The sequence below is a fragment of the Muntiacus reevesi genome, chromosome X (genome assembly GCF_963930625.1).
Source record: "Muntiacus reevesi chromosome X, mMunRee1.1, whole genome shotgun sequence".
NCBI classification, from domain to species: Eukaryota; Metazoa; Chordata; class Mammalia; order Artiodactyla; family Cervidae; genus Muntiacus; species Muntiacus reevesi.
In genome coordinates this window covers 103410160-103432285 of record NC_089271.1, presented here as the reverse complement: position 1 = coordinate 103432285, position 22126 = coordinate 103410160, and the positions used below count along the sequence as shown (strand labels likewise).

Sequence of the window (22126 nt, the reverse complement as noted above, 5' to 3'; positions counted from 1 at the left end):
ATTGTCACTCTGCTTATATAACTTATATGTGGAGTACATCATGTGAAATGCCAAGATGAATGTAGCACAAGCTGGAATCGAAATTCCCGGGAGAAATACCAATAATCTCAGATATGCAGATGATACCAGCCCTATGGCCGAAAGCGAAGAGGAACTAAAGAGCCTCTTGATGAAAGCGAGTGAGGAGAGTAGAAAAGCTGGCTTAAAATTCAACATTCAAAAAGCGAAGATCATGGCATGCGGTCTCATCACTTTATGGCAAATAGATGGGGAAACAATGGAAACAGAGAGACTATTTTCTTGGGTTCTAGAATCACTGCAGATGGTGACTGCAGCCATGAAATTAAAAGATGCTTGCTCCTTGGGAGAAAAGCTATGACCAACCTAGACAACATATTAAAAAGTGGAGACATTACTTTGTCAACAAAGGGCCATCTAGACAAAGCTATGGTTTTTTGAATAGTCATGCATGGATGTGAGTGTTGGACCGTAAAGAAGGCTGAGTGCAAAGGATTGATCCTTTTGAACCGAGATGTTGGAGAAGACTCTTGAGAGTTCCTTGGACTGCTAGGAGATCAAACCTGTCAATCCTAAAGAAATCAATCCTGAATATTCATCGGAAGGACTGTTACTAAAGCTCCAATACTTTGGTGAGCTGATTCATTAGAAAATACCCTGATACTGGGAAAGACTGATGGCAGGAGGAGAAAGGGATGATAGAGGATGAGATGGTTGGATGGCATCATGTGACTCAATGGACATGACGTTGAACAACTTCTCAGAGATGGTAAAGGACAGGGATACCTGTCGTGATGCAGTGCATGAGTCACAAAGTGTCGGACATGACTGATTGGCTGAACAGCAACAAATTTCTAGCATGGCTAAACTATAGTAAGATAAGGCAACATTTGTAGAAAGTGAAATCTGAGAAGGAAAGAGAAAAGAAAGAGAGGGAGAGGGCCCTCAAGATAGAAGTGGACATAGAGTTGATAGAACTAGATGGCCTGGATATGGGGAATGCAAGTGAGAATGATGCTAAGTTTTTATATTGAAGCAAGTAGATGGATGATGGTGCTCATTACTGAAATGGGAAATATTTGGAAGATGAACCAGTTTGGGAGGGAAAAAATCAAGAATTCTGTATTTGCAGTGTTGAATTTCAGATGCCTAAGAAAAGATTTAAGTAAGGGTACTAGTCATTAGCTGTTGCTTAGGAGAGGGATCAGAGCTGTAGGTACAAATCTGGAATTTATCTCTTTTAATAGGATTTAAATCTGTGAGAGTGGAGTGGGTAAAGTTGGATGGAATAAAACAGACTTAGAGGGTTCTGCCATGAACTGTGGGGCATTTTGATTTTAAAGGTACATTAGCTGGGGAGCTGGCAAAGGAGACTGTGGAGGGAGTGGCCATGGGGCAAGAGGAAAACCTGGGAAGGAAGTGTTCCCTAAGCCAGAGAAGCAAGTAGATAGTCTGTTGTTTCAAATGCTGCTGAGAGCTCTGGCAGGATGAAGCTTAAAAGTAGTAATTTTATTACATAATAGGCTTACTATAAGCTTTTTCAGTGCAGTGGTGAGGATGGAGGCTAGCAAGAGTAGCTTGAAGGAAATACAGAATGTGAGAAAACAGAGGCAGCAAATGTAGACAAATTTTTTTGCCTATAATGGAGCAGAGAAATGGTACAGTAGCTGGAAGGGAGTATGAAGTTACTTTATTTTTAAGATTATGAAAAATATTAAGGATTTTTGTGAAGAAAGATGAATTCTATTGAAAATTTTTTTTCAAAATTTGCCATAGAATGTGTGTGGGATGTTAAATTCCATCTTTTGAAGATTGTTTGGTAACAATAATTTTTCAGTTGTTTGGTGCCAGAGTGTTTCATTACTTTTTATCAGTTACGTGAAGCTGAGTGTTATAACACTTATAAAACTAGCCTCTTTGGGGGCTCTATGCTGAGTGTTATAACACTTGTAAAACTAGCCTCTTTGGGGGCTCTATACATCCAGTAGTATTTTGGATACTAGAAAAGAGAAAAAAAGTCTTCAGTGTTTCACTTTAAATAGGGAAAGCTGGATTACTTTTCTTGTTTGTCTTATCATCTATGGTAATCATAAATTGGAACTTTTTACTGTAGCAGTTATCAAAATCCCAAGCCATTTCAAAGATTTTATCATATGTTTTTAGTAAGTTAGAAAAATAACTGAATGTCTTTTGAGCTTTATAAAGGTAGTTTTTAAAAGTCAGTGTCTTTTGTGCAAGAAATTTTGGAGCAAAAGTATTACCTGACGATGTTAATACCTACCTTGGTGCACTCCCTCCAGCTTTAAGTTTATTTAAAGAAACTTATTTGACAAAAATACTGTGATTTGTCTAATTCAGTCAGTTAATTGAAGTGTTATCTGTAATTTTTAGATCACTTTTTGTGGTTAAATTATTGAATTTGATTTTGAAGAATCTCAGAGCTCTGTTCAAAAGTTTTGCCTTTAGTATTGGAAACTTGTTTGAGAGGAAGCAGCCTGTTCCATACCTAGATGAGTTGAGGATGGCTTTTTTCCAATAAAACTTTATTTATAAAAACTGGTAGCCCACCCGATTTGGCTTGTGGCTATAGTTTGCTGACCATTGTTTAAGTGATATATTAGTATGCTATACATAGAATTTTAAAGTGAAGGTGTTTTAGAGTAGTAAATAAAAGAACATGCAGCGACCCAGGAAATCTTTAATTATTTTTTTCTGGACAAAACCCAGTTGTTAAAACTTTCTAGTATTTATGAGATAGATTACTCATTGTTATTATTCAAAGTAGAAAACTAGTGTTTTCTTTTTTCTTACAGGATAGGTATTCTTCTGGAGCAAATGGAGACACTTTTAACAGGACTCTGGCTTCATCATCAGGTATGTGTTAAAGCAAAAATGCAGAACTCTTTTTAGGTTAAGGGCTTCATCCACTGGATGAGAAGCAGACTAATAGATACCTTGTCAAAGGTGTTTTTTAAATTTTCTAGTGAGACGTTTTGGCTTGAATATTTTGGGTTGGGAGCCTCTTAGAATTAAAGGAAGGGAGAGATAGAGAGTGTAATGTTAGAGTGTATCCTTCGATTCAGTGGGCTTGCTGTAAAACCTTTCCCCAGCCTCCAAGTTGCATGTTTGGCTTTCAGGCTGCTATGGGAATTGTCAGAATTCCTGATATAAGGCAGTAGGAGAGTAGACTCAGGTGCTGAAGCAGGTTACAATGATGGTGACCTGTCAGGATAGCAGCTATTTAAAACCAAACTCATATCAAATTAATGCACATAAATCCCTGGCATTCCTATACACTAACAATGAGAAAATAGATATAGGAATTAAGGAAACAACCCTATTCACCATTACGTCAAAAAGAATGAAATACTTAGGAATAAATTTACCTCAAGAAACAAAAGGCCTTTATTTAGAAAACTGTAAAACACTGATGAAAGAAAGCAAAAGATGACCCAAATAGATGGAGAAAAATACCATGTTCATGGATTGGAAGAATCAACATAGAGAAAATGAGTATACTACACAACGAAATCTATAGATTCAATGCAATCCCTATCAAGCCACCAATAACATTTTTTCACAGAACTAGGACAAATAATTCCACAATTTATATGGAAGCGCAAAAAACCTCGAATAGCCAAAGCATCTTGAGAACGAAGAATGGAACTGGAGGAATCAACCTGCCTGACTTCAGACTATACTGTAAAGCTGCAGTCGTCAAGACAGTATGGTACTGGCACAGAAACAGAAATATAGATCAGTGGAACAAAACAGAAAGCCCAGAGATAAATCCACACACCTATGGACACCTTATCTTTGGCAAAGGAGGCAAAAATATGCAACGGAGAAAAGACAATCTTATTAACAGGTGATGCTGGGAAAACTGGTCAACCACTTGTAAAAGAATGACACTAGAACACTTTCTAACACCATACACAAAAATAAACTAAAAATAAATTATAGATCTAAATGTAAAACCAGAAACTATAAAACTCCTAGAAGAAAACATAGGCAGAACAGTCTGACATAAATAACAACAGGATCCTCTATGATCCACCTCCCAGAGTAATGGAAATAAAAGCAAAAAAAAAAAAAAAAAAAAAAACAAACCAAAATGGGACCTAATTAAATGTAAAAGCTTTTCCACAACGAAGGAAACTATGAGGAGGTTGAAAAGACAGTTTTCAGAATTGGAGAAAATAATAGCAAACAAAGCAAATTTCAATATCAAAAACCCACAAGGAGCTCATGCAGCCCAATACCAGAAAAATAAACGACTCAGAACTAAACAGACATTTCTTCAAAGAAGACATACAGATGGCTAACAAACACTTGAAAAGATGCTCAATATCACTTATCATCAGAGAAATGCAAATCAAAACCACAATGTGGTACCATCTCACACTGGTCAGAATGGCTGCTATCAAAAAGTCTACAAACAATAAATGCTGGAGGTGTGGAGAAAAGGGACCCCTCTTACATTGTTGGTAAGAATGCAAACTAGTATGCCACTCTGGCGAACAGTGTGGAGATTGCTTAAAAAACTGGAAATAGAACTGCCATATGACCCCGCAGTCCCACTACTGGGCACACACACTGAGGAAACCAGAATGGAAAGAGACACGTGTACCCAAGTGTTCACTGTAGAACTGTTTATAGTAGCTAGGATATGGAAGCAACGTAGATGCCCATCACGACAACAAAAGCTAGTGCAGGTGACAGGATTCCAGCTGAGCTATTTCAAATCATAAAGGATGATGCTGTGAAAGTGCTGCATTCAACACGCCAGCAAATTTGGAAAACTCAGCAGTGGCCACAGGACTGGAAAAGGTCAGTTTTCATTCCAATCCCAAAGAAAGGCAATACCAAAGGATACTCAAACTACTGCACAATTGCACTCATCTCACACGCTAGCAAAGTAATGCTCAAAATTCTCCAAGACAGGCTTCACCAGTACGTGAACCGAGAGCTTCCAGATAATCAAGCTGGTTTTAGAAGCGGCAGAGGAAGCAGAGATCAAATTGCCAATATCTGCTGGATCATCGAAAAAGCACGAGAGTTCCAGAAAAATCTCTCTTTCTGCTTTATTGACTATGCCAAAGCCTTCGACTGTGTGGATCACAATAAACTGTGGAGATTCTGAGAGATGGGAAGTCCAGTGGGGTCACAAAGAGTCAGACAAGACTGCCCAACTGAACTGAACCGAAATATAGAAAGCAAATACTAACAGACCTAAAGGAAGAAATGGATGGGAATACAATCATAGAGGAGACTTTAACACCTCACTGACGTCAGTGGACAAATCTTCCAGACAGAAAATCGATAAGGCAACAGAGATCCTAGATGACATATTAGGACAGTTAGGCCTAATTGATATTTTCAGGACATTCAGTTCAGTTCAGTCACTCAGGCTCTCTGTGACCCTGTGGTCTCAGGACACCAGGCTTCCCTGTCCATCACCAACACCCATAGCTTGTTCAAATTCATGTCCATTGAGTCGCTGATGCCATCCAGCCATCTTATCCTCTGTCATCCCCTTCTCCTCCCATCTTCAATCTCTCCCAGCATCAGGGTCTTTTCCAATGAGTCAGTTCTTCGCATCAGGTGGCCAAAATATTGGAGTTTCAGCTTCAGCATCAGTCCTTCCGATGAATAATCAGGAGTTATTTGCTTTAGGATTGACTGGTTTGATGTCCTTGCAGTGCAAGGGACTCTCAAGAGTCTTCTCCAACACCACAGTGTTTATAGGTGTCACTTTTTCTTTTTAGTCATGTTTAGGTTTTGTTCCCAAAGCACACAGTGGATTAAAAAAAAAAAGATCATAGCTTTTATTTATTTACTGGTAAAGTTGATCATTTGTAGGTCAAACACAGCATTTCTATTTAGTAACTATCTGTTGATGACTTAAAATATTAAAGTCATTGAGTTATGCAAGGTTTAAATTAACTTGGCCACCATGTCCCCAAGATTTCTTTGTTGGTTTCTGTGTCATTTGTGTGCTTGTGTTTTAATGTTACAGGTTATCAAGTCGGCAGTGATTCAGAAGCTTCAGGATCGTCCGGAAGAGGTGGAAGAGGTAGTTTCCGAGGCTGCCTTGGAGGATCTGGTCTAGGAAGTTCAAGTTAGTAGTGGATTGCAAATACTGTGCTTCATTTATTAAAGAAATGATTAAAAATAACACCTATCACATATAAGCTTATTATGACTTTATGAGAACGGTTTAGTATAATGGCTGGCAGGTACATAATGACTTATGCTATGCAAAATATTATTTTGTAGACGTACGTAATTCCTTATAGATTAAATGAGAGTATGTGAATTTTCTAACAGTTTGTATGATGCAGTTCTTTAATATTACATGCTGTGAAGCGTTTTAGAGCTTTGATAAAGATGGCTGACCTTACAAATAAGTGGCATTCTCATGATTCCATTATACCTTCTTATACCAGTGTGGCTTTCTTTTTTTTTTTTTTTTTTTTGTTTTTTTTTTTTTTTCAGTTTACCTAATCTTTTTTTTTTTTTTTTTTTTTTTTAATATTATTTTATTAGTTGGAGGCCAATCACTTTACAACATTTCAGTGGGTTTTGTCATACATTGACATGAATCAGCCATATAGTTACATGTATTCCCCATCCCGATCCCCCCTCCCACCTCCCTCCCCACCCGACTCCTCAGGGTCCTCCCAGTGCACCAGGCCCGAGCACCTGACTCATGTATCCCACCTGGGCTGGTGGTCCGTTTCACCATAGATAATATACATGCTGTTCTTTCAAAACATCCCACCCTCACGTTCTCCCCCAGAGTTCAAAAGTCTGTTCTGTGTTTCTGTGTCTCTTTTTCTGTTTTGCATATAGGGTTATCGCCACCATCTATCTAAATTCCGTATATATGTGTTAGTATACTGTAATGTTCTTTATCTTTCTGACTTACTTCACTCTGTATAATGGGCTCCAGTTTCATCCATCTCATTAGAACTGATTCAAATGAATTCTTTTTAACGGCTGAGTAATATTCCATGGTGTATATGTACCACAGCTTCCTTATCCATTCATCTGCTGATGGGCATCTAGGTTGCTTCCATGTCCTGGCTATTATAAACAGTGCTGCGATGAACATTGGGGTGCACGTGTCTCTTTCAGTGTGGCTTTCTACCTAGATTTTTCCAGTCGTCTTTCCTTGGTGCTAAGATATTGTCTCCTGAAGTCACTTTTGGAATGCATGTCTCTCTTAACAGAGGAGAACAGAATAGTGAAAATAAGAACGTAAACTGATATAATGATTTAATAGATATGTAGCAGATTAGTGAATTGTCACTTTTTGAAAAGTGAAGAGATCCACAGGGTTGCTGTTTAAGACTGATAAAGTTTGATTTGAGTGCAGTGGGTACGAAGGGATGCTATTCTGGAGAATAAGCAGTAAGCTTATGTAATGTGAAATTTTGAGGGGCAGCAACAGTGCTGCTTTTCAAAGGCAATTTAACTTGCTTATATCATATTGTGGTGTAGTATTAGCTCTGTTATTGTGGCATATAGTTAAATATCTCCTGAGGAGAGAATAGGAACAGAAGGAGAGGAGACTGTTCAAAGATAATAGATGAGACTTTTCCAGAGTGAATGAGGTATAAGAGTCTTGAGCAAGGTAAATAAAAGCAAATTTACACCCTTAAAAAATACTCTAGAGATTAAAAAAAAATTGAAAACTCACCAGAGGAGAAAGATCCACCTATCCAGGCAAGAATCCTGGAGTGGGTAGCCTTTCCCTGCTCCAGGGGATCTTCCCAACCCAGGAATTGAACCCAGGTCTCCTTCATTGAAGGCAGATTCTTTACCAGCTGAGCCACAAAGGAAATCCAAAGCCCTTGACTGTGTGGATCTCAACAAATTGTGGAAAATTCTTAAAGAGCTGGGAATACCAGGCCATCTTACCTGCCTCCTGAGAAATCTGTTTGCAGGTCAAGAGGCAACAGTTAGAACCAGACGTGGAACAACGGACTGGTTCCAAATTGGGAAAGGAGTAGTTCAAAGCTGTATATTGTCACCCTCCTTATTTAACTAATAGGCAGAGTACATCATGAGAAATGCCGGGCTGGATGAAGTGTAAGCTGGAATCAAGATTTCTGGTAGAAATATCAATAACCTCAGATACGCAGATGACGCCACCCTTATGGCAGAAAGTGAAGAGGAACTAAATAGCCTCTTGATGAGAGTGAAAGAGGAGAGTGAAAGAGTTGACTTCAAGCTCAACATTCAGAAAACTAAGATCATGGCATCTGGTCCCATCACTTCATGGCAAATAGATGGGGAAAACAGTGGCAGACTTTATTTTCTTGGGTTCTGGAATCACTGCCGATAGTGACTGCAGCCATGAAATTAAAAGATGGTTGCTCCTTGGAAGAAAACCTATGACCCAGACAGCATATTAAAAAGCAGAGACATTACTTTGCCAACAAAAGTCCTCCTGGTCAACGTTACGGTTTTTCCAGGAGTCATGTATGGATGTGAGAGTTGGACTGTTAAAGAAAAGTGAGCTCAGAAAGAATTGATGCTTTTGAACTGTGGTGTTGGAGAAGACTCTTGAAAGTCCCTTGGACTACAAGGAGATCAAACCAGTCAATCCTAAAGGAAATCAGTCCTAAATATTCATTGGAAGGACTGATGCTGAAACTGAAGCTTCGATACTTTGGCCACCTGGTGCGAAGAACTGACTCATTGGAAGAGACCCTGATGCTGGGAAAGATTGAAGGTGGGAGGAGAAGGGGACGACAGAAGATGAGATGTTTGGTGTCACCCGACTCGATGGACATGAGTCTGAGTAAGCTTCAGGAGTTGGTGCTGGACAGGGAAGCCTGGTGTGCTGCAGTCCATCGGGTCGCAAAGAGTCAGACATGACTGAGAGACTGTACTGAACTGATAAAAGAACAGTAGGTCAACAGCATAAATTTTTTTCAGTAGTGGCAGAGGTCAGGGTAAGGTAGAATTCAGAATACTAAGGGAGAATAACTCTGAACCCAAGCTGCTGTTTTCAGATAATTTGGGTGTTAGAAATAATATTTTGGGTAAAGTTGATGTTTAATACTTTTAGGGGATTGAGGAAAGGACTGTTCAATCATATTAGTAAAAAGGAAACTGAGCTTTGGAAGAAAGTAGGAAGCAATGATGAGCCAAAATAGATAAATAACATTTCAAAATTCGTAAGCATATTGGTATAATTGAAAGCGTATTGACTGCATGAGCTAGTGATAATGATGATTAATTTAGGGTTATTTAGAAATAAAAAGAACTAAAATTTTAACAAATGAAAAGACAGTTCTTTGTCAGTTCTTATTAGTAAAAAGAAGAATAGATTGAAATTAAAGATTTCTTACATATGGTAAAAGTTGGGGTAATCAGAAAAAGAATAAAATAAGTAACTTACTAGTGGAGGAAATACAGTAGAAAGAGGAGAGGACTTTGTAGGAAGGAGATTAGGTTGAAAATAATTTTAATAATAGCTTCAGTATCCATGGTGACATTGAAGGATGTCAGTAAGATCATTAAATAAAATACAGCCTTTGGGGATATCTAATAGAAGGCCAGAGAGGCAAAGAGGAAGCATTGAAAGAAACCGGTGAAGAGAAAACACAAAATAAGATGATAGGAGTGAAAATACATGTATCAGTAATTTTATGTGAGCATTTCAATGCAGAGTTGAGAATAAAGAGAAAAAATATCAGTACGTTATTAAACAAAGCTGATGTAGAAATAGACAAAATAGACTCTTAAGGCAGATATAGTTCTGAACATGCCTTGAATCTAACAGCATAGTCTTAAACTATACAGGGCAAAAATTGAAATAAGGAAAAATGTGCAAACCCTAGTGAAACAGTTATTCACCATTAGGATTTTAAACTATTTTATTTTTCAAAAACTGATAGACCACAAATGAGTAAGATTACAGATTTGAATATAAGATTTGAATATCAGTTATTAAGCCTGATTTAATAGTTGTGTTTGAAGTGATATATTCGCAAATTACAAATCCTTTTCCAGCATACAGAAAATATACACAATTTGAAAATCTATTAAGGCTAAAGGAAAGGCCCAAGATATATCATAAAATTTATATCGTAGACCATATTGTAACTATTAAGGTGGATATTGTACTTGTTAAAATGCATTAAAAGTAGAAATCAATAACAGAGGCCTGACCCTTGTGCTTTGGGAACTGCATTTCTCAGTTTATGAATTGCAGTTTATGTGGAAATGATGAAATATTTAGAATGGGATGACTATAAAAACAGAACATATAAAAATGTATGGGGTTACGTGGCTGTGGGCTGCTCCATGGGGTGGGCACCACTTCCCATGGCATCCCATGGAGGCCACTCCCATTGGTCCAGGGCAGTTCTTCAAAATAAGTACGCAAATATGATCTGGTTTCGTACTGGGGCTGGCGACAGTGCACTGGTCCAGTGAAGGGAGTCCAGGAGGGGCATCATCATTGCCTGCTACTCCACCACCTCTGTTTCTACCTAATGTTGTGTGGAAGGCCAGTGCAATCAGAAAAAAGTTATTGAAGATACAGGACCTTGACAAGAAAGCACAGCATATGACTTGATTATCTATTTGTAAAATCCAAAAGAATGCATAGTTTATCAACCACTGAAAATAATATCATAATGTGTTAGGTTGTGAAATCAGCATACAGAAGATAACAGCCTTCCATGCAGTTCAATTAGTAGATGTATGGCAGATATCCTATCTGTAGTCATAAAATAAGATAAAATAGCGTAAGAATAAGGTATTCCAAAGAATGCGAGTTCCACAGAATAGCAGAGAGAGAAAGAAAGCCTTCCTCAGTGATCAGTGCAAAGAAATAGAGGGAAACAATAGAAGGGGAAAGACTAGACATCTCTTCAAGAAAATTAGAGATACCAAGGGAATATTTCATGCAACGATAGGCTCAATAAAGGACAGAAATGGTATGGACCTAACAGAAGCAGAAATATTAAGAAGATGTGGCAAGAATATACAGAAGAACTGTACAAAAAAGATCTTCATGACCCAGATAATCATGATAGTGTAGAGCCAGCCATCCTGGAATACAAAGTCAAGTGGACCTTAGGAAGCATCACTATGAGCAAAGCTAGTGGAAGTGATGGAATTCCAGTAGAGCTGTTTCAAATCCTGGAAGATGATTCTGTGAAAGTGCTGCACTCAACATGCCAGCAAATTTGGAAAACTCAGCAGTGGCCACAGGACTGGAAAAGGTCAGTTTTCATTCCAATCCCAAAGAAAGGCAATACCAAAGGATGCTCAAACTACTGCACAATTGCACTCATCTCACACGCTAGCAAAGTAATGCTCAAAATTCTCCAAGAGAGGCTTCACCAATACGTGAACCGTGAGCTTCCAGATATTCAAGCTGGTTTTAGAAGCGGCAGAGGAAGCAGAGATCAAATTGCCAATATCTGCTGGATCATCGAAAAAGCACGAGAGTTCCAGAAAAATGTCTATTTCTGCTTTATTGACTATGCCAAAGCCTTCGACTGTGTGGATCACAATAAACTGTGGAAAATTCTGAGAGATGGGAAGTCCAGTGGGGTCACAAAGAGTCAGACAAGACTGCCCAACTGAACTGAACTGAAATATAGAAAGCAAATACTAACAGACCTAAAGGAAGAAATGGATGGGAATACAATCATAGAGGAGACTTTAACACCTCACTGACGTCAGTGGACAAATCTTCCAGACAGAAAATCGATAAGGCAACAGAGATCCTAGATGACATATTAGGACAGTTAGGCCTAATTGATATTTTCAGGACATTCAGTTCAGTTCAGTCACTCAGGCTCTCTGTGACCCTGTGGTCTCAGCACACCAGGCTTCCCTGTCCATCACCAGCACCCATAGCTTGTTCAAACTCATGTCCGTTGAGTCGGTGATGCCATCCAGCCATCTTATCCTCTGTCATCCCCTTCTCCTCCCATCTTCAATCTCTCCCAGCATCAGGGTCTTTTCCAATGAGTCAGTTCTTCGCATCAGGTGGCCAAAATATTGGAGTTTCAGCTTCAGCATCAGTCCTTCCAATGAATAATCAGGAGTTATTTGCTTTAGGATTGACTGGTTTGATGTCCTTGCAGTCCAAGGGACTCTCAAGAGTCTTCTCCAACACCACAGGGTTTATAGGTGTCACTTTTTCTTTTTAGTCATGTTTAGGTTTTGTTCGCAAAGCACACAGTGGGTTTAAAAAAAAAAAAAAAGATCATAGCTTTTGTTTATTTACTGGTAAAGTTGAACATTTATAGGTCAAACACAGCATTTCTCTTTAGTAAGTATCTGTTGATGACTTAAAATATTAAAGTCATTGAGTTATGCAAGGCTTAAATTAACTTGGCCACCATGTCCCCAAGATTTCTTTGTTGGTTTCTGTGTCATTTGTGTGTTTGTGTTTTAATATTATAGGTTATCAAGTCGGCAGTGATTCAGAAGCTTCAGGATCGTCCGGAAGAGGTGGAAGAGGTAGTTTCCGAGGCTGCCTTGGAGGATCTGGTCTAGGAAGTTCAAGTTAGTAGTGGATTGCAAATACTGTGCTTCATTTATTAAAGAAATGATTAAAAATAACACCTATCACATATAAGCTTATTATGACTTTATGAGAACGGTTTAGTATAATGGCTGGCAGGTACATAATGACTTATGCTATGCAAAATATTATTTTGTAGACGTACGTAATTCCTTATAGATTAAATGAGAGTATGTGAATTTTCTAACAGTTTGTGTGATGCAGTTCTTTAATATTACATGCTGTGAAGCGTTTTAGAGCTTTGATAAAGATGGCTGACCTTACAAATAAGTGGCATTCTCATGATTCCATTATACCTTCTTATACCAGTGTGGCTTTCTACCTAGATTTTTCCAGTCGTCTTTCCTTGGTGCTAAGATATTGTCTCCTGAAGTCACTTTTGGAATGCATGTCTCTCTTAACAGAGGAGAACAGAATAGTGAAAATAAGAACGTAAACTGATATAATGATTTAATAGATATGTAGCAGATTAGTGAATTGTCACTTTTTGAAAAGTGAAGAGATCCACAGGGTTGCTGTTTAAGACTGATAAAGTTTGATTTGAGTGCAGTGGGTACGAAGGGATGCTATTCTGGAGAATAAGCAGTAAGCTTATGTAATGTGAAATTTTGAGGGGCAGCAACAGTGCTGCTTTTCAAAGGCAATTTAACTTGCTTATATCATATTGTGGTGTAGTATTAGCTCTGTTATTGTGGCATATAGTTAAATATCTCCTGAGGAGAGAATAGGAACAGAAGGAGAGGAGACTGTTCAAAGATAATAGATGAGACTTTTCCAGAGTGAATGAGGTATAAGAGTCTTGAGCAAGGTAAATAAAAGCAAATTTACACCCTTAAAAAATACTCTAGAGATTAAAAAAAAATTGAAAACTCACCAGAGGAGAAAGATCCACCTATCCAGGCAAGAATCCTGGAGTGGGTAGCCTTTCCCTGCTCCAGGGGATCTTCCCAACCCAGGAATTGAACCCAGGTCTCCTTCATTGAAGGCAGATTCTTTACCAGCTGAGCCACAAAGGAAATCCAAAGCCCTTGACTGTGTGGATCTCAACAAATTGTGGAAAATTCTTAAAGAGCTGGGAATACCAGGCCATCTTACCTGCCTCCTGAGAAATCTGTTTGCAGGTCAAGAGGCAACAGTTAGAACCAGACGTGGAACAACGGACTGGTTCCAAATTGGGAAAGGAGTAGTTCAAAGCTGTATATTGTCACCCTCCTTATTTAACTAATAGGCAGAGTACATCATGAGAAATGCCGGGCTGGATGAAGTGTAAGCTGGAATCAAGATTTCTGGTAGAAATATCAATAACCTCAGATACGCAGATGACGCCACCCTTATGGCAGAAAGTGAAGAGGAACTAAATAGCCTCTTGATGAGAGTGAAAGAGGAGAGTGAAAGAGTTGACTTCAAGCTCAACATTCAGAAAACTAAGATCATGGCATCTGGTCCCATCACTTCATGGCAAATAGATGGGGAAAACAGTGGCAGACTTTATTTTCTTGGGTTCTGGAATCACTGCCGATAGTGACTGCAGCCATGAAATTAAAAGATGGTTGCTCCTTGGAAGAAAACCTATGACCCAGACAGCATATTAAAAAGCAGAGACATTACTTTGCCAACAAAAGTCCTCCTGGTCAACGTTACGGTTTTTCCAGGAGTCATGTATGGATGTGAGAGTTGGACTGTTAAAGAAAAGTGAGCTCAGAAAGAATTGATGCTTTTGAACTGTGGTGTTGGAGAAGACTCTTGAAAGTCCCTTGGACTACAAGGAGATCAAACCAGTCAATCCTAAAGCAAATCAGTCCTAAATATTCATTGGAAGGACTGATGCTGAAACTGAAGCTTCGATACTTTGGCCACCTGGTGCGAAGAACTGACTCATTGGAAGAGACCCTGATGCTGGGAAAGATTGAAGGTGGGAGGAGAAGGGGACGACAGAAGATGAGATGTTTGGTGTCACCCGACTCGATGGACATGAGTCTGAGTAAGCTTCAGGAGTTGGTGCTGGACAGGGAAGCCTGGTGTGCTGCAGTCCATCGGGTCGCAAAGAGTCAGACATGACTGAGAGACTGTACTGAACTGATAAAAGAACAGTAGGTCAACAGCATAAATTTTTTTCAGTAGTGGCAGAGGTCAGGGTAAGGTAGAATTCAGAATACTAAGGGAGAATAACTCTGAACCCAAGCTGCTGTTTTCAGATAATTTGGGTGTTAGAAATAATATTTTGGGTAAAGTTGATGTTTAATACTTTTAGGGGATTGAGGAAAGGACTGTTCAATCATATTAGTAAAAAGGAAACTGAGCTTTGGAAGAAAGTAGGAAGCAATGATGAGCCAAAATAGATAAATAACATTTCAAAATTCGTAAGCATATTGGTATAATTGAAAGCGTATTGACTGCATGAGCTAGTGATAATGATGATTAATTTAGGGTTATTTAGAAATAAAAAGAACTAAAATTTTAACAAATGAAAAGACAGTTCTTTGTCAGTTCTTATTAGTAAAAAGAAGAATAGATTGAAATTAAAGATTTCTTACATATGGTAAAAGTTGGGGTAATCAGAAAAAGAATAAAATAAGTAACTTACTAGTGGAGGAAATACAGTAGAAAGAGGAGAGGACTTTGTAGGAAGGAGATTAGGTTGAAAATAATTTTAATAATAGCTTCAGTATCCATGGTGACATTGAAGGATGTCAGTAAGATCATTAAATAAAATACAGCCTTTGGGGATATCTAATAGAAGGCCAGAGAGGCAAAGAGGAAGCATTGAAAGAAACCGGTGAAGAGAAAACACAAAATAAGATGATAGGAGTGAAAATACATGTATCAGTAATTTTATGTGAGCATTTCAATGCAGAGTTGAGAATAAAGAGAAAAAATATCAGTACGTTATTAAACAAAGCTGATGTAGAAATAGACAAAATAGACTCTTAAGGCAGATATAGTTCTGAACATGCCTTGAATCTAACAGCATAGTCTTAAACTATACAGGGCAAAAATTGAAATAAGGAAAAATGTGCAAACCCTAGTGAAACAGTTATTCACCATTAGGATTTTAAACTATTTTATTTTTCAAAAACTGATAGACCACAAATGAGTAAGATTACAGATTTGAATATAAGATTTGAATATCAGTTATTAAGCCTGATTTAATAGTTGTGTTTGAAGTGATATATTCGCAAATTACAAATCCTTTTCCAGCATACAGAAAATATACACAATTTGAAAATCTATTAAGGCTAAAGGAAAGGCCCAAGATATATCATAAAATTTATATCGTAGACCATATTGTAACTATTAAGGTGGATATTGTACTTGTTAAAATGCATTAAAAGTAGAAATCAATAACAGAGGCCTGACCCTTGTGCTTTGGGAACTGCATTTCTCAGTTTATGAATTGCAGTTTATGTGGAAATGATGAAATATTTAGAATGGGATGACTATAAAAACAGAACATATAAAAATGTATGGGGTTACGTGGCTGTGGGCTGCTCCATGGGGTGGGCACCACTTCCCATGGCATCCCATGGAGGCCACTCCCATTGGTCCAGGGCAGTTCTTCAAAATAAGTATGCAAATATGATCTGGTTTCGTACTGGGGCTGGCGACAGTGCACTGGTCCAGTGAAGGGAGTCCAGGAGGGGCATCATCATTGCCTGCTACTCCACCACCTCTGTTTCTACCTAATGTTGTGTGGAAGGCCAGTGCAATCAGAAAAAAGTTATTGAAGATACAGGACCTTGACAAGAAAGCACAGCATATGACTTGATTATCTATTTGTAAAATCCAAAAGAATGCATAGTTTATCAACCACTGAAAATAATATCATAATGTGTTAGGTTGTGAAATCAGCATACAGAAGATAACAGCCTTCCATGCAGTTCAATTAGTAGATGTATGGCAGATATCCTATCTGTAGTCATAAAATAAGATAAAATAGCGTAAGAATAAGGTATTCCAAAGAATGCGAGTTCCACAGAATAGCAGAGAGAGAAAGAAAGCCTTCCTCAGTGATCAGTGCAAAGAAATAGAGGGAAACAATAGAAGGGGAAAGACTAGACATCTCTTCAAGAAAATTAGAGATACCAAGGGAATATTTCATGCAACGATAGGCTCAATAAAGGACAGAAATGGTATGGACCTAACAGAAGCAGAAATATTAAGAAGATGTGGCAAGAATATACAGAAGAACTGTACAAAAAAGATCTTCATGACCCAGATAATCATGATAGTGTAGAGCCAGCCATCCTGGAATACAAAGTCAAGTGGACCTTAGGAAGCATCACTATGAGCAAAGCTAGTGGAAGTGATGGAATTCCAGTAGAGCTGTTTCAAATCCTGGAAGATGATTCTGTGAAAGTGCTGCACTCAACATGCCAGCAAATTTGGAAAACTCAGCAGTGGCCACAGGACTGGAAAAGGTCAGTTTTCATTCCAATCCCAAAGAAAGGCAATACCAAAGGATGCTCAAACTACTGCACAATTGCACTCATCTCACACGCTAGCAAAGTAATGCTCAAAATTCTCCAAGAGAGGCTTCACCAATACGTGAACCGTGAGCTTCCAGATATTCAAGCTGGTTTTAGAAGCGGCAGAGGAAGCAGAGATCAAATTGCCAATATCTGCTGGATCATCGAAAAAGCACGAGAGTTCCAGAAAAATGTCTATTTCTGCTTTATTGACTATGCCAAAGCCTTCGACTGTGTGGATCACAATAAACTGTGGAAAATTCTGAGAGATGGGAAGTCCAGTGGGGTCACAAAGAGTCAGACAAGACTGCCCAACTGAACTGAACTGAAATATAGAAAGCAAATACTAACAGACCTAAAGGAAGAAATGGATGGGAATACAATCATAGAGGAGACTTTAACACCTCACTGACGTCAGTGGACAAATCTTCCAGACAGAAAATCGATAAGGCAACAGAGATCCTAGATGACATATTAGGACAGTTAGGCCAAATTGATATTTTCAGGACATTCAGTTCAGTCCAGTCACTCAGGCTCTCTGTGACCCTGTGGTCTCAGCACACCAGGCTTCCCTGTCCATCACCAGCACCCATAGCTTGTTCAAACTCATGTCCGTTGAGTCGGTGATGCCATCCAGCCATCTTATCCTCTGTCATCCCCTTCTCCTCCCATCTTCAATCTCTCCCAGCATCAGGGTCTTTTCCAATGAGTCAGTTCTTCGCATCAGGTGGCCAAAATATTGGAGTTTCAGCTTCAGCATCAGTCCTTCCAATGAATAATCAGGAGTTATTTGCTTTAGGATTGACTGGTTTGATGTCCTTGCAGTCCAAGGGACTCTCAAGAGTCTTCTCCAACACCACAGGGTTTATAGGTGTCACTTTTTCTTTTTAGTCATGTTTAGGTTTTGTTCGCAAAGCACACAGTGGGTTTAAAAAAAAAAAAAAAGATCATAGCTTTTGTTTATTTACTGGTAAAGTTGAACATTTATAGGTCAAACACAGCATTTCTCTTTAGTAAGTATCTGTTGATGACTTAAAATATTAAAGTCATTGAGTTATGCAAGGCTTAAATTAACTTGGCCACCATGTCCCCAAGATTTCTTTGTTGGTTTCTGTGTCATTTGTGTGTTTGTGTTTTAATATTATAGGTTATCAAGTCGGCAGTGATTCAGAAGCTTCAGGATCGTCCGGAAGAGGTGGAAGAGGTAGTTTCCGAGGCTGCCTTGGAGGATCTGGTCTAGGAAGTTCAAGTTAGTAGTGGATTGCAAATACTGTGCTTCATTTATTAAAGAAATGATTAAAAATAACACCTATCACATATAAGCTTATTATGACTTTATGAGAACGGTTTAGTATAATGGCTGGCAGGTACATAATGACTTATGCTATGCAAAATATTATTTTGTAGACGTACGTAATTCCTTATAGATTAAATGAGAGTATGTGAATTTTCTAACAGTTTGTGTGATGCAGTTCTTTAATATTACATGCTGTGAAGCGTTTTAGAGCTTTGATAAAGATGGCTGACCTTACAAATAAGTGGCATTCTCATGATTCCATTATACCTTCTTATACCAGTGTGGCTTTCTACCTAGATTTTTCCAGTCGTCTTTCCTTGGTGCTAAGATATTGTCTCCTGAAGTCACTTTTGGAATGCATGTCTCTCTTAACAGAGGAGAACAGAATAGTGAAAATAAGAACGTAAACTGATATAATGATTTAATAGATATGTAGCAGATTAGTGAATTGTCACTTTTTGAAAAGTGAAGAGATCCACAGGGTTGCTGTTTAAGACTGATAAAGTTTGATTTGAGTGCAGTGGGTACGAAGGGATGCTATTCTGGAGAATAAGCAGTAAGCTTATGTAATGTGAAATTTTGAGGGGCAGCAACAGTGCTGCTTTTCAAAGGCAATTTAACTTGCTTATATCATATTGTGGTGTAGTATTAGCTCTGTTATTGTGGCATATAGTTAAATATCTCCTGAGGAGAGAATAGGAACAGAAGGAGAGGAGACTGTTCAAAGATAATAGATGAGACTTTTCCAGAGTGAATGAGGTATAAGAGTCTTGAGCAAGGTAAATAAAAGCAAATTTACACCCTTAAAAAATACTCTAGAGATTAAAAAAAAATTGAAAACTCACCAGAGGAGAAAGATCCACCTATCCAGGCAAGAATCCTGGAGTGGGTAGCCTTTCCCTGCTCCAGGGGATCTTCCCAACCCAGGAATTGAACCCAGGTCTCCTTCATTGAAGGCAGATTCTTTACCAGCTGAGCCACAAAGGAAATCCAAAGCCCTTGACTGTGTGGATCTCAACAAATTGTGGAAAATTCTTAAAGAGCTGGGAATACCAGGCCATCTTACCTGCCTCCTGAGAAATCTGTTTGCAGGTCAAGAGGCAACAGTTAGAACCAGACGTGGAACAACGGACTGGTTCCAAATTGGGAAAGGAGTAGTTCAAAGCTGTATATTGTCACCCTCCTTATTTAACTAATAGGCAGAGTACATCATGAGAAATGCCGGGCTGGATGAAGTGTAAGCTGGAATCAAGATTTCTGGTAGAAATATCAATAACCTCAGATACGCAGATGACGCCACCCTTATGGCAGAAAGTGAAGAGGAACTAAATAGCCTCTTGATGAGAGTGAAAGAGGAGAGTGAAAGAGTTGACTTCAAGCTCAACATTCAGAAAACTAAGATCATGGCATCTGGTCCCATCACTTCATGGCAAATAGATGGGGAAAACAGTGGCAGACTTTATTTTCTTGGGTTCTGGAATCACTGCCGATAGTGACTGCAGCCATGAAATTAAAAGATGGTTGCTCCTTGGAAGAAAACCTATGACCCAGACAGCATATTAAAAAGCAGAGACATTACTTTGCCAACAAAAGTCCTCCTGGTCAACGTTACGGTTTTTCCAGGAGTCATGTATGGATGTGAGAGTTGGACTGTTAAAGAAAAGTGAGCTCAGAAAGAATTGATGCTTTTGAACTGTGGTGTTGGAGAAGACTCTTGAAAGTCCCTTGGACTACAAGGAGATCAAACCAGTCAATCCTAAAGCAAATCAGTCCTAAATATTCATTGGAAGGACTGATGCTGAAACTGAAGCTTCGATACTTTGGCCACCTGGTGCGAAGAACTGACTCATTGGAAGAGACCCTGATGCTGGGAAAGATTGAAGGTGGGAGGAGAAGGGGACGACAGAAGATGAGATGTTTGGTGTCACCCGACTCGATGGACATGAGTCTGAGTAAGCTTCAGGAGTTGGTGCTGGACAGGGAAGCCTGGTGTGCTGCAGTCCATCGGGTCGCAAAGAGTCAGACATGACTGAGAGACTGTACTGAACTGATAAAAGAACAGTAGGTCAACAGCATAAATTTTTTTCAGTAGTGGCAGAGGTCAGGGTAAGGTAGAATTCAGAATACTAAGGGAGAATAACTCTGAACCCAAGCTGCTGTTTTCAGATAATTTGGGTGTTAGAAATAATATTTTGGGTAAAGTTGATGTTTAATACTTTTAGGGGATTGAGGAAAGGACTGTTCAATCATATTAGTAAAAAGGAAACTGAGCTTTGGAAGAAAGTAGGAAGCAATGATGAGCCAAAATAGATAAATAACATTTCAAAATTCGTAAGCATATTGGTATAATTGAAAGCGTATTGACTGCATGAGCTAGTGATAATGATGATTAATTTAGGGTTATTTAGAAATAAAAAGAACTAAAATTTTAACAAATGAAAAGACAGTTCTTTGTCAGTTCTTATTAGTAAAAAGAAGAATAGATTGAAATTAAAGATTTCTTACATATGGTAAAAGTTGGGGTAATCAGAAAAAGAATAAAATAAGTAACTTACTAGTGGAGGAAATACAGTAGAAAGAGGAGAGGACTTTGTAGGAAGGAGATTAGGTTGAAAATAATTTTAATAATAGCTTCAGTATCCATGGTGACATTGAAGGATGTCAGTAAGATCATTAAATAAAATACAGCCTTTGGGGATATCTAATAGAAGGCCAGAGAGGCAAAGAGGAAGCATTGAAAGAAACCGGTGAAGAGAAAACACAAAATAAGATGATAGGAGTGAAAATACATGTATCAGTAATTTTATGTGAGCATTTCAATGCAGAGTTGAGAATAAAGAGAAAAAATATCAGTACGTTATTAAACAAAGCTGATGTAGAAATAGACAAAATAGACTCTTAAGGCAGATATAGTTCTGAACATGCCTTGAATCTAACAGCATAGTCTTAAACTATACAGGGCAAAAATTGAAATAAGGAAAAATGTGCAAACCCTAGTGAAACAGTTATTCACCATTAGGATTTTAAACTATTTTATTTTTCAAAAACTGATAGACCACAAATGAGTAAGATTACAGATTTGAATATAAGATTTGAATATCAGTTATTAAGCCTGATTTAATAGTTGTGTTTGAAGTGATATATTCGCAAATTACAAATCCTTTTCCAGCATACAGAAAATATACACAATTTGAAAATCTATTAAGGCTAAAGGAAAGGCCCAAGATATATCATAAAATTTATATCGTAGACCATATTGTAACTATTAAGGTGGATATTGTACTTGTTAAAATGCATTAAAAGTAGAAATCAATAACAGAGGCCTGACCCTTGTGCTTTGGGAACTGCATTTCTCAGTTTATGAATTGCAGTTTATGTGGAAATGATGAAATATTTAGAATGGGATGACTATAAAAACAGAACATATAAAAATGTATGGGGTTACGTGGCTGTGGGCTGCTCCATGGGGTGGGCACCACTTCCCATGGCATCCCATGGAGGCCACTCCCATTGGTCCAGGGCAGTTCTTCAAAATAAGTATGCAAATATGATCTGGTTTCGTACTGGGGCTGGCGACAGTGCACTGGTCCAGTGAAGGGAGTCCAGGAGGGGCATCATCATTGCCTGCTACTCCACCACCTCTGTTTCTACCTAATGTTGTGTGGAAGGCCAGTGCAATCAGAAAAAAGTTATTGAAGATACAGGACCTTGACAAGAAAGCACAGCATATGACTTGATTATCTATTTGTAAAATCCAAAAGAATGCATAGTTTATCAACC

At 38.4% G+C, this 22126-nt stretch overlaps 1 protein-coding gene across 1 annotated transcript in view; it reads left to right on the top strand.

Moving 5' to 3' along the window:
• Positions 1 to 22126, top strand: part of LOC136154645 (probable ATP-dependent RNA helicase DDX4) — a 68281-nt gene that overhangs the window by 5196 nt on the left and 40959 nt on the right. Inside the window, exons 2-5 of the mRNA XM_065916846.1 lie at positions 2832 to 2892; positions 6038 to 6139; positions 12463 to 12564; positions 18197 to 18298. Of these exons, the coding sequence (XP_065772918.1) occupies positions 2832 to 2892; positions 6038 to 6139; positions 12463 to 12564; positions 18197 to 18298 (367 nt within the window). The remainder of the gene's footprint in view (positions 1 to 2831; positions 2893 to 6037; positions 6140 to 12462; positions 12565 to 18196; positions 18299 to 22126) is intronic.